Genomic DNA, 11,393 nt, shown 5'->3' with positions numbered 1-11,393 from the left:
TTCAGTGGTGAATGATTGAAGTATTGGAGTCTGGGAACCGTATTTCCATTATGAATAGACTGAACTTTGTGCTTACAACTGCAACAAAATCTAATGCAATGATGAACTTACTCTACTTACAACTGCAACAAATCTTATATAAACCTTTGAGGTGGGGTTTTGCTATTGCCTGCATGCTCCAGCAGTGCTGTGAATACAATATAGGAACAAATTCACCGAGACTTTAGCCTGTAAACTTTACGTCTGGATTTCTCATTGGTTTGAGCCACATGTCAGCCATTATTCTTGAGGAAGTGCTCCACAACAGATCTTGCCTCTTTGCCAACACATGTTTCCCTCTTTTTCCTCCCTTTCCCGGTCCATAAGCCACCAGCCACTGCATTGCAGTCAGCCTCTGCCTCTCTGCATCCCACATGTTCCTCTTTCCTCCTTTTCTTAGCTTCAAACCTCCAACATGTAAACTTGTCACTTTGAATTTTTTTTCCTCATTATAATTGTCTTCTTTGTCATCAGTGCTGGTTGCTTGTATAAGTGCTACCACAGGACCTCCAACTGCCTCATATCGCCTCAAGGGATCCCGTAGCTGGACAACCACTGCTACTGTGATTGTTGCAGGGTCCCCGGACTCACCATCCGAAGTAGATGGGCTGTAATTTTTTATCCAGTCCTCAAGTGGAATAGCGGATGCCAAAAGATTATTGTTTTCTCTCTCACCACTTGTGCTCGTCTTTCCATTGAGTGGAGAAACTTCAAATGGAGCATCTTCCTCTGCAATTTCTGCCTGAATTTTCAACCCCTCAACTGACATTGCCTCAAGCTTCTGTAACGAGAAAGCCAAAATTTCCTCTGCTGTCAATGGATTTTCATCTACATTCCAAATTCCTGTTAAAATCCTCCCTTTCCGGCCTGTATTAATAGCATTTCCCATGTTTTTTACGGAAGTAATGGTACGAGCAGCACTGGAGCTAGCAACTTCTTTGTTTCTCCCTTGGATGATTGCAGAAGCTATGCCTTCAAAAGCTATCTGTTCTGCAGTCTTCCCAATCAGTTCATCCATGGGCATCAATGATAAGATTTGAGAGCTGAGTTCCTCAAAACCAATGGCTGCCATTTTCTGAAATAATTCAAACCCACTCATGGATTTATGTGTTGGAATAATAATGGGTTTTGATATCTGCATGGCTAATTTTGGAGTGTCTTTCCTCACGACAACAGTATCTAGAGGATTCATGGATGCTAAGTATCCTCCATTTCTTGTTTGCACTACACAGCCTAAGCCCTTGCCAAGATCAGACAGATACACTTTGGACTCAGAATCTGCGGAATCATCAGTTTCACCAAGCTGAATAGGTGGAATTTCAGGTCGATTGAATTTGTATGTGTTAATCTCTTCAGCCTCAAGCATCTGAAGAAATTCTCTTGTTACAGTCTCTTCATCTGCATCCAGTTTTTGTGATTCAATTTCATCTTCTATTCGAACTATTTTTTCTTCTCCCATCATAGATTCAAGTGCTTTTATCTGCTGAGCAATTGAATCAAGCTCGTTTAATCTGGTAAGATGTACCTGATCATGCACCATCTCCTTGACAATCTCAATTGATGATGCAGACTTTGTTTCAACATTTACTTCAGACTCTTCTTTGTCTTGAATCTCAACTCCTTTGTCCACAACATCAAATTCTGGGAATTCAAGTTCTTCAATCTTTGGTTCTGGTACTTGTGATTTCTGAACTGGGGGAGGTGAGGAAGGAACTGGGCCTAGCTCATCAAGATTCAAGTCATCTATTCCTTGAAGATCTGCTGCTGATTTTGTCTGAGAAGGAGTCCAAGCTTCGCTTCGACTTGTCATCCTTGGACTAGGAATACTGAATGATGTTTTAGACTGTTTACGGCCAAAAGACGATGTGAAATTTCTGGATTTACTTGGCTTCAATTTGTCAGCTTGACTGTAAATATCAACCCCTCCATCCTTCTCCATAATCTGAAATCCCAACTTGAGAACAAGTTCTCCTCCTTTAGCCTTTCCAGAAAGGTTGAAGCTTGTGTCCCACTGCCGAATCCGAGTACCTTCTTGATTCTTCTCCATAGATTCCTGAATGAGCTGACTCAAATCAACAGTTCCTCTCCCGAAATCAAGCTCTCCAGCATCAACTGCAAATGCATAAATCCAAAACGGCCGTGGCTCGAATTTCAGCTGATTTCCATTGCCTGGAGTGCAGTACACATTACACTTTACAAACAGGGTCTCTTCAAAATCGGCAGCTCCTTGTGAGACCCTTGATGGCATCGTGTGAACAGTACCATCCTTGGTTTCTTTCTTCCTAATGCAAACGGAAAGCCGGAGACCGTTCATCGAAGCTGGAAGACTTTGAATGGCGACCACTTCAACCGAGAACAAACAGCTCAGTTTCTGCATCCCAATACGAGAAAGAGCACGTATTGGCTTCCAGTTCCAAATTCCTTTCTTCTCGTTTGAAGTAGCTGTTTCATCAAGCTTCTTGGCGCTGGGTTGATTAGATGGCTTTGTCTTCGCGTCATCATCATCAGGCTTTGGCCGAGAACGCCATGGCGACAAGGACAAGCGCCGGGAGCGGGGTCTGGAGGTGGACTTATCATAAACTTTGATTGAGGTGGTCTCATCGACGGAAGCAAGTGAGGGAACAGAAGTTCGAGGAAGTGCGAGTGAGGCAGTTCTTCGGTTGGTGGTAGTGTGGGTTTGATAGAGAGATTGGCTGAGCGCTTCAAGCTCTTCCAAAAGCTGAGTATTGGAATTCCTCCGGGATGAGTTTTCTGCTGCGTCCATCACGTAAAAGAAGAAGCAGGTGTAGCAAGTAACAGGTGGTTAATGATGCTTGCTGGGGTTGCAGAAGAGAGAAGGTAGGAGATGAATGAGAGAGGATAAGAGGAGTCATTTCATATCACATGTTTGGAAGGTTTTGAGGTGGAGAAATTGCCATGGAAGATAGATTGTTGTGTGGTGAAGTGCATGCCTTCACAACACCATCCAGCGGCCGAGGATAAGAGAAAAGAGTTCATTCTCTGTCCTGTTATTAATTTCTGATAATGACGCTCTTGAATTTCAGGCTCACTTCGATTTTCAATTGCTGGACCTTTTGTGTTTGGAGATTACCTAAGCCCACGCTTTGTTTCCAGCCCAAATCTGTGTCCATTCTGAAGGAGAAGTCCATTAGTTATAGCTCTGGTGTTATCTCCAAGCAGCAGTACTGACCTAATTAGCCTGAAAGTGCCAGTCCAAGAACCGAAAGTGGGAAGTGTCGATCATGACTCATGAGGGGAGAGCCGTTGGTGTCGAAGCTGGCTTGGCCGTGTGCGTTGTTCTTCTGGTATTATTGAAAAAGGTTAGTGTTTTATTTGGTTCCTGGTGAAACTTCTTGGAAATGTAATTGGTTTATATAAGGATTGTTCATTGTGGCTCCAATCATTTTAGCTTGGCTGTCTACAGTTTGTCTTTCATATTCTTAATGAATTTAAAATGCTGGACAACGAAAAATTTATAATCTATTCTGTTTTTTCTAACTTCCTTGTGCAATTAATATCTTCTGGTATGTTGTTGACAGAGGAAGTCAAAAGGAGCTGCAGAATTTTCATGGAGCATAATTAATTTTCAGAAAGACCAAGATGTTAGGTTCAAAATTGGATATGAAGTGGTTGAAAAGGTATATTTCCTCTTATCACTGGTGCTTAAGGTCTAGAATTGTGTTTCTTATGCTTTGCTATAACTCGTCATCCTCATATTCTCCCCATGACAAAGGCTCTCAACTTGCTCTATATAGTTTATTTCAGTAGTATTCCTACCCATTATCTTTGCACATGTCAATACAGGTCACGCTCTACTTTTTTTATCTCTCCATCCCGGGTGGGTGGGGGTGAATGGTGGGGTGTTGTTATATGCAGCAGATCACCTAGTGGGATAATAGCTTCCATGTAAAAAAGAAACCCTTTGCAGCTTTCACCATTTAGCATACTTTATCTTCAATTTCTTCATTTGCAGTTGAATTCTAAGGTTAACTTCTTATGCTGCTGTTTTATTAATCCTTTTTTCTGCCTTCAGGTGCCTTACCTGCAGATTAGGGAAAATAATTGGACCCTCAATGCTGACATGAATGGTAGATGGAACATAAGATTTGATTTGTTTCAGAGTCGTCATATCTTTGGAGGTGAGTTGTGTGACTGCACAGTGCCGATTGTTTCTATTTCAATTCTGACATACGCATAGAATTTATGGGCAGAATAAACAACTGGCTCCTTTTGAGACATGGATCCTTAATTGGCTTTTTGAGGGCCACTATGTCAAGGCCTCTTGATTTAAAACTTGTTATCTACAGGAGAAGTTTGAAAGCTTTGCTCATATCTTAGGCTGGACCTTTTATTTAGCTCGTGCATTAAAAGTTGTTCCTATGTTAGAGTTAGGTGAATGCAAGATTTCAGTAAACAAAGGTGAAGGTCACTCCTGATATTGCGAGAGCACCAGAATCAAATGTCTTTGTGCTCGATTCTGTTCTTCATTTTGGTTACCATCACTCTTGGATGTGAAACGAAGTCAGTTAAATTTATTTATTTTCTTTTAGCTTCTATTTAGTGAAGATCAATTTTCCTCTTGTAAACATCTTTAAGTCTGTTTTTTTACCATGTGCCTAGAATGGAGATGCCAATGCACACAGCACATGAGATAAAGAGAAGAGAAGTTTATCATTAGCGGTTTAGATGACGAGTTAGAATGAACAGATTCCTTAAATAAAAAATGGAAGATATATGAGTCGGTGGGTATATTATGTTGGAAAAATAGGGTAAAATAATGAAACATGAATCATGTTGAAAACTGTTTTTAAAGATTTATTTTGTAATCCCCCAGCATGAAACAGGTTTTTCTGGGATTTGATTACCAGGATCAGAACAACAAAAATTTATCTATAATTTATAAAGAAAGTAGAAAAATTGGGAGATACTATATTTGCAAAGACGAATGCTATTTATAGTGGAAAAACCGACCACTATATATGATTATAAAAATCTTGAAATAAAATCATAACGGTCATATTTAATATTATATTTAAATCTCATAAATATCTTATTTAATAACCATAAAATCTTCAACGACCATAAAATCTTGTGAAATCTAAACTAATTTTACAACAATCCCTCATAGATTTCAAAAGAATTTTCATTGCTGGATTTAAAAATTTAGTGTATATGTTTCGAATCTGGTATTTTTTAGACTATGAACCAGACCTAGATTAATAAGATTTAACATACAGAGAAATTGGTGAAACTTTTGTTTCTATGAACCAAAAACTCTTTTTTGTATGCTAATATCCCATCAATCTCATAATACTCTACAGATCTTGTTGTCAGCGCTATTTTGCGCTAATAGGCCATGTACGCGCATGGTAGTTCATAAGTGCTCTAGAGATTATGCCACAATCTCATAGAAGCGGCCCCACTCCACAGTTATATATGTGATATCATCAGGTGTATACTGCAATTTATACACTACCCATAAGGGATATGAATATCATTAAGAGCTTTCATCTCATCCTCTCATTAATGCAGTATAGCACTTCTCACACCATAGGAAGGGACAACAATAAATAGTGCTATCAGAATTAACAAGTGACTTGTTATTACCCATATGAACCTTTTTCATGGGATCTCCAATCACAAAGGTTGGTTTTTCATCACTGTTAATTTCAAATTGGTTCAAGTCTCATTCCTCTCGATATTTCATCTATTAGTTTTCTCTCTAAATATTTAGTCAGAGAATCGGCCAAATTCATTTCTGACTTCACATAATCAATGGAAATAGTTCCATTTTTCAGCAGCGGCTTAATAACATTATGTCTCAGACGAATATGTCTATTCTTATCATTGAAAGTTTTATTCTTTGCAATGGCTATTGCCAGTTGGCAATCACAACGCATTGATACAAATGGTGTTGGTGAAAAATTCATTAAATGCAACAGACTCCCAATGATCTGTGCATATTCAGATTGAGCAACAGAGTCACCTCTATTTTTCTTTAATTAGCAGTTCATCATTTATACGTTTTGTATATACACACTTTTTTTTTTTTTTTTGAAATAGGGGGTTGGGAGAGTCGAACCTTAGACCTTTCAAGGTTACAGGATGCACTTTCCACCAGACTAAGTCTTGGAGTGCTGTATATACACACTTATCAATTTCAATAGAGGTAAAATATCATTGAACAGAACTTGATCAAATTTCTCATGCCACTGTTTGGGAGCTTGTTTTAAACCATATAATGATCTAAGAAGTTTGCATAATTTATTTTCTTGACCAGAAATAATACAACCATTAGATTGTACCATATAAATTTCTCCTTTCAAGTCTCCATTTAAAAAATCTATTTTAACATCTATTTGATGAATAACAAGTTGATGTATAGAAACTAAAACAATTAATACTCTAATAGAAGAAATTTTGTCTCAGGAAGCTAAAGCAAGTTTATGTATAGAAGGTAAAACAAACTTATAAACTTGAGTTTATAAGTTTCAGCATAACTTATAAATATGCAATCAGAAGTTTTTGAACCTATTTTTTATTTCTTAGGATCAGGAAGAATTACTTTAATAAGACACCCCACACTTTTAAATATTTTAAGTTAGGTATATAACATTTTCAAAGTTTGTAGGGTGTTTTATCAGTTTTTTTATAGGGTATCCTATTTTGTAAATGATAAGTAAATAGCAAAGTTTCTCCCCAAAGGTTATTAGGTGAGGAAAAACTTATTAATAAAGCATTCATCATTTCTTTTGATGTTCTAGTTTTTTCTTTCCACTACTCAATTGGATTCAAGTGAATAAGGTGGAGTAAATTCATGAATTATTCATTCTTTTTCACAAAAGTCATTAAATGAGACATATTCACCACCTCTATCTGATCTAATCCTTTTCATTTTTCTATTTAATTATTTTTCTAATTCAGTTTTATATAATTGAAACATATCAAATGTTTCATCTTTATTTCTAAGTAAATATACTTTAGTATATCTAGAATAGTCACCACTAAAAATTACATAATTTTTTTTTACCACTTCTAGTCATAGTTTATTTTAAATTTCCTAAATCTGTGTGTATTAAACTAAGCAATTCAGATTCTCTATGTGTAGTTGAATATGATTTTTTTGGTTAACTTAGATTCTACACAAATCTCACATTTTTTTAAACATATATTACCAGTGCCAGATATTATACCAAGATATTGCATTTTTTAATATAAAAAGCACTGACATGTCCTAATTTAGCATGCCATAAATCAAAAGAATCAGGTAAGAAAACACAAGAAGATGCATGTCCATTTGTTATTACAGAAATATTGAGAACAAAAAGTCTCTGATTACAATAACCTTTTCCAATAAGAATTTCATTTTTTATTGGTATAATTTTGTCTGACCCAAAAGATGCCTTAATCCCAGCCTTTCCCAATAGAGCTACAGAAATTAAATTAGCTATCATATTAGGTACATGAAGTACCTCATTAAGTACCAAGGTCTTGTCAGATGTGAGTTTGAGAAGAACTTTTCATTTACCAAGAACACTTGCAGTCCTTGAATCACCCAAATATACATGTTCTTCTCCTTCCCCCACTGTAGAGTAGGAGGTAAACGCATTTTTGTTTGTACAGATATATTTAGTAGCACCAGAATCTACTACCCATTCTTACACATTAGCTACAATAAAAGTTTGAGAAATGACCGCAACAATAATGTCATCTCCTTCAACTAAATTCACTTTTGGTTTAGGAGGATTGTCATTTATCACTCTTTTCCTGTACTGGAGTGCATCATGACCCAACTTACCACATATAAGACGATATCTTTTTCTTTTTAAAGATGAGATTATTAAACTTAGGTTTGTAATCATATTTCTTATTTTCATACATGTTATTTGATTTGTGCACTTTTCTTGTACAAGATTTGCTCTTGTAGCCAACATGCTCAGTAGTATATTTCAGGTTCATTGAATCTCATATTTCATTGAATCTTGTATTTCATTGAATCCCGTTTTTCATTGGATCCCGTTTTTCATTGGCTTCTTTATAGGAACAGTAGTTATCAAAGAGATCGTTAGAAAGAGTACTGATAATTGTATGCCTACATACCTTATTACAATAGGCTCATATTTCATGCAACTTTGGATCAATAGCAGGTACAGATCTTGATTCAGTTGTAGAAGCAGAGACAGTGATAATGTCAGTACAGAAGCAGAGACAGTGACAACATTTTGTTCCATTTGTGTAAAGGTAAATCCTTAAGATTGTTGGAAAAATAGGGTAAAATAATGAAATCTGAGTCGTGTTAAACACTGTCCTTAAGGATTTATTTTGTAATCCTCTAGGTTTAAACAGGTTCTTCTGGGATTTGTAAAGACGAATACTATTTTTATAGTGGAAAAACCGACCGCTATATATGGTTATAAAAATCTTGAAATAAAATCATAACGGTCATATTTAATATTATATTTAAATCTCATAAATATCTTATTTAATGATCATAAAATCTTCAACGATCATAAAATTTTTAACGATCATAAAATCTTGTGAAATCTAAACTAATTTTATAACATATTATGTCAACTTCTGTGGTTGCAACTCACTTGGAGTTTCGAATCATAAACATAAGAGAGGTTGTAGCAGAAATTGACTTGCTATTTATGTAAATCATTTTATGGCCAATGCAGTCGGAATACAGATTTAACTTGAATTCTGATATTCTTCCATTATGCTCTCTTTCCTCTAGGAGTGGCAATGGGTACAGCAGCATTCCTTGTTTTAAATTTTTATCAGTTTATAAACTGTTAAAAATAATATTTTCAAATTCAAACTTAAATTTGTTTAATCTATCTAAAGTTTGTGGCATTCCTTGTTTTAAATTTTTAACAGTTAAAAATAATATTTGCAAATTCAAACTTAAATTTATTTAATCTATCTAAAGTTTGTGGCAATCCAGTTTAAATCAAGGTAATTGTATATCAGGTAATTTATAACAAAGTTTCTAATATATGACAAAATCTATTATTTAGCCTATATTACTATTGTCAAAATCTTACGATTCTTTATTCGAATCTTATTATTCGAATATATTTTTTAATAAATCGATTTGAATTTATGGGATAAATCTTAAATGCACGAAATTATACGATTCTCAATTCAGTTCCACGATGTCATAATTTATAGGTACATAAATTATGACTAAGTAAAAACAATTGATTAAGTGAAAATAATTGATAATGAATAAAATGAATCAAATAATTTTTCACTCGATATAATTAATTATTTTAAAGAGTTTGTTAGTATTTATATTTTTAAAATTTAAAATTTTATTCATTTTTCTTCTAAAAAAATCTTTTAAAATCTTATTATTTTTCTTAAAAAAAATGTATATCTCCCTTTTTTATTATTTTTTTCTTTTTTGTTACGTTATAACAGTTTATATTTATTATATTATAATATATTATTTTTTTATTATTTAATTATTTGATTACATTTATAACAAAAAAATATATATGTGATCACATTATTTGATCAATTTACGTATAATGATAACTATTTCATAATTTATAACAAAAAATATATATAATATAATTTATACATATTATTCTATTATAAAGAATATTTTTAATTGAATAAATAATAATTTTATATTTATTAAAATTTATTATTATGATATATTTTTTTATTTATTTTTAAAATATATATTATTTTTAATTGAATTTTGGAACGCTCGGTGAATCTTACGATTTGATTTGATTCGATTTTCTTTCTCAATTCATGAAATAAAAATTTCGATTCAAATTTCTATTTCACAACTATAGTCCATATTATTTTAATAAAGAACAATATAGTCTCTAAAATTTCATTCAATTAACAAAATAATTTTTTTGTTACAATTCAATGTTAAACTGGAATAATGTGACCTTTTATATTTCACTTTTTTATTATAATTTAATTATTTTAATTTTAATAATTTGTAATAATTTAATTTTTATATTTTTAGTATTTGTAATAATTTAGTATTTTAATTTGATTTAACTTTTTCAATTAATAGTTAATTAACAGTAAAATTGATGACTATTTTATTAGAAAAAAAATTCAGAATTAAATTATTTATTATTAAATAAGCAGTGATTATTGTGGGTTTTGTTACCTAGAGACTATAATCTAAATTACCCTTATATATTTGGTGAGCCAATAGCGACACCGATCAATTCTAGTAGAGATTAGTATTTAGCACTTGCTTGGATTGAAATCGTGTAATAGTTGGTTTGAACACCATTAAGTTAAGTCAGTTTTCATGATCACTCGATATTCTGTGAATATGAACAACTTGATGAGTCAAGATTATATGAGTAAACAACGAAGCCAACAGGCAACAGTTAATCAGAAGTCTCACAGTAGGCATAAGAGATAAGAATTGAACATGAGAATTCATAAACAAGTTACTTATTTTATTCGAGGGGTAAAATAGTAATTATGCATTATCATCGACACAATCGTTATAATAGTACCAACACTATTATTATGCACCTTTACAAACTTTTTAAGAGATAAAAGGATTCATTAAGATTTATAAGTATAGAAGTCTGTCTATACTATAGACCTCTAACTCAATTATGAGAAATTTGTGCGCCTACATAAACATAAAAATCTCAAAACCCATAATTTAACCCAAAAGTACAAAACAAGGCCTAAAAGCTAAACAATCTAGATTAGATAGGTCAAATCATACCCCTAACTCAACAAAAATTAAAGTTAAAGAGTAGGGATCACCGCTTTTACAGAGCAATCACTACCGGACATAAATTAAAAGTCACTTCCAAACACATTCTCAGCCGAATATATTAAGCTAGAAAAATCGGAGAAAAAGATATCTTGAATACTAAAACAACCATAGAGACCAAACCCCTTGTAACCAACATGCAAGGAGAAAAGCAATAAAAGAGAATTAAAACATCATCATCATTAAGCAAGGAGAGAAGCAATAAAAGAGAATCAAAACAACATCATTATTAAGGACAGGAGGAGATGAGCTTTTCTGCGAACGCACTGGCGCCTTTTGATCAGTCTATCTACGACTACAGTTCCACGAGTCTTCTCTAGCAATCAAGCAAATTGCATTTCCACCGAGTCGAAGACCCATTGAAGCTCATATATGAGTTTTTCTTATTTAAACAGAGCCTCCAAGACCATAAATAAATAAATAAAAAACTATTAGATTGAAGTTTCATATTTTTAAGTCAAAGGTTTCTCTCCAAAAGCTAGAAATAACATTTAAATGCATAAAAAAATAAAATAAAGATAAAAAGATAGTTAAAAATATCAATCTTTCAAAAAGCCTGTCTAAAAACACACATAAT

The 11,393-nt window shown here is 33.5% G+C and overlaps 2 protein-coding genes across 4 annotated transcripts; one reads left to right on the top strand and one right to left on the bottom strand.

Annotated features, from left to right (window-relative positions):
* Positions 1-23: 23 nt before the first annotated feature.
* Positions 24-2,876, bottom strand: LOC110615802 (protein PLASTID MOVEMENT IMPAIRED 1). Its single transcript, XM_021757914.2, has one exon. It carries the CDS (start codon positions 2,801-2,803, stop codon positions 224-226), a length of 2,580 nt encoding a protein of 859 aa, XP_021613606.1. The 5' UTR covers positions 2,804-2,876; the 3' UTR covers positions 24-223.
* Positions 2,877-3,167: 291 nt separating this feature from the next.
* LOC110615804 (outer envelope pore protein 21, chloroplastic) lies at positions 3,168-8,405 on the top strand. 3 transcript variants are annotated; one of them, XM_021757925.2, is made up of 4 exons: positions 3,168-3,359; positions 3,579-3,677; positions 4,073-4,178; positions 8,187-8,405. In XM_021757925.2, exons 1-4 carry the CDS (start codon positions 3,282-3,284, stop codon positions 8,252-8,254), a joined length of 351 nt encoding a protein of 116 aa, XP_021613617.1. In that variant the 5' UTR covers positions 3,168-3,281; the 3' UTR covers positions 8,255-8,405. The 3 variants fall into 3 exon arrangements, with proteins under 3 accessions (XP_021613617.1, XP_021613618.1, XP_021613615.1); XM_021757926.2 differs by lacking the exon at positions 8,187-8,405 and adding an exon at positions 4,251-4,595; XM_021757923.2 differs by lacking the exon at positions 8,187-8,405 and adding an exon at positions 4,238-4,595.
* The last annotated feature ends 2,988 nt before the right edge of the window (positions 8,406-11,393 follow it).

Source organism: Manihot esculenta, chromosome 5 (genome assembly GCF_001659605.2).
Source record: "Manihot esculenta cultivar AM560-2 chromosome 5, M.esculenta_v8, whole genome shotgun sequence".
Classification (NCBI taxonomy): domain Eukaryota; kingdom Viridiplantae; phylum Streptophyta; class Magnoliopsida; order Malpighiales; family Euphorbiaceae; genus Manihot; species Manihot esculenta.
This window is presented reverse-complemented; position numbering and strand designations above follow the sequence as displayed.

Excerpts from the sequence above, each read along its gene's own strand:
- LOC110615804 (XM_021757923.2), top strand. The coding sequence starts at position 3,282 with ATGACTCATGAGGGGAGAGCCGTTGGTGTCGAAGCTGGCTTGGCCGTG. Across the intron at positions 3,360-3,578 it reads TTCTGGTATTATTGAAAAAG|AGGAAGTCAAAAGGAGCTGC; the intron begins GTTAGTGTTTTA and ends TGTTGTTGACAG. Across the intron at positions 3,678-4,072 it reads GATATGAAGTGGTTGAAAAG|GTGCCTTACCTGCAGATTAG; the intron begins GTATATTTCCTC and ends TTCTGCCTTCAG.
- LOC110615802 (XM_021757914.2), bottom strand. The coding sequence starts at position 2,803 with ATGGACGCAGCAGAAAACTCATCCCGGAGGAATTCCAATACTCAGCTT.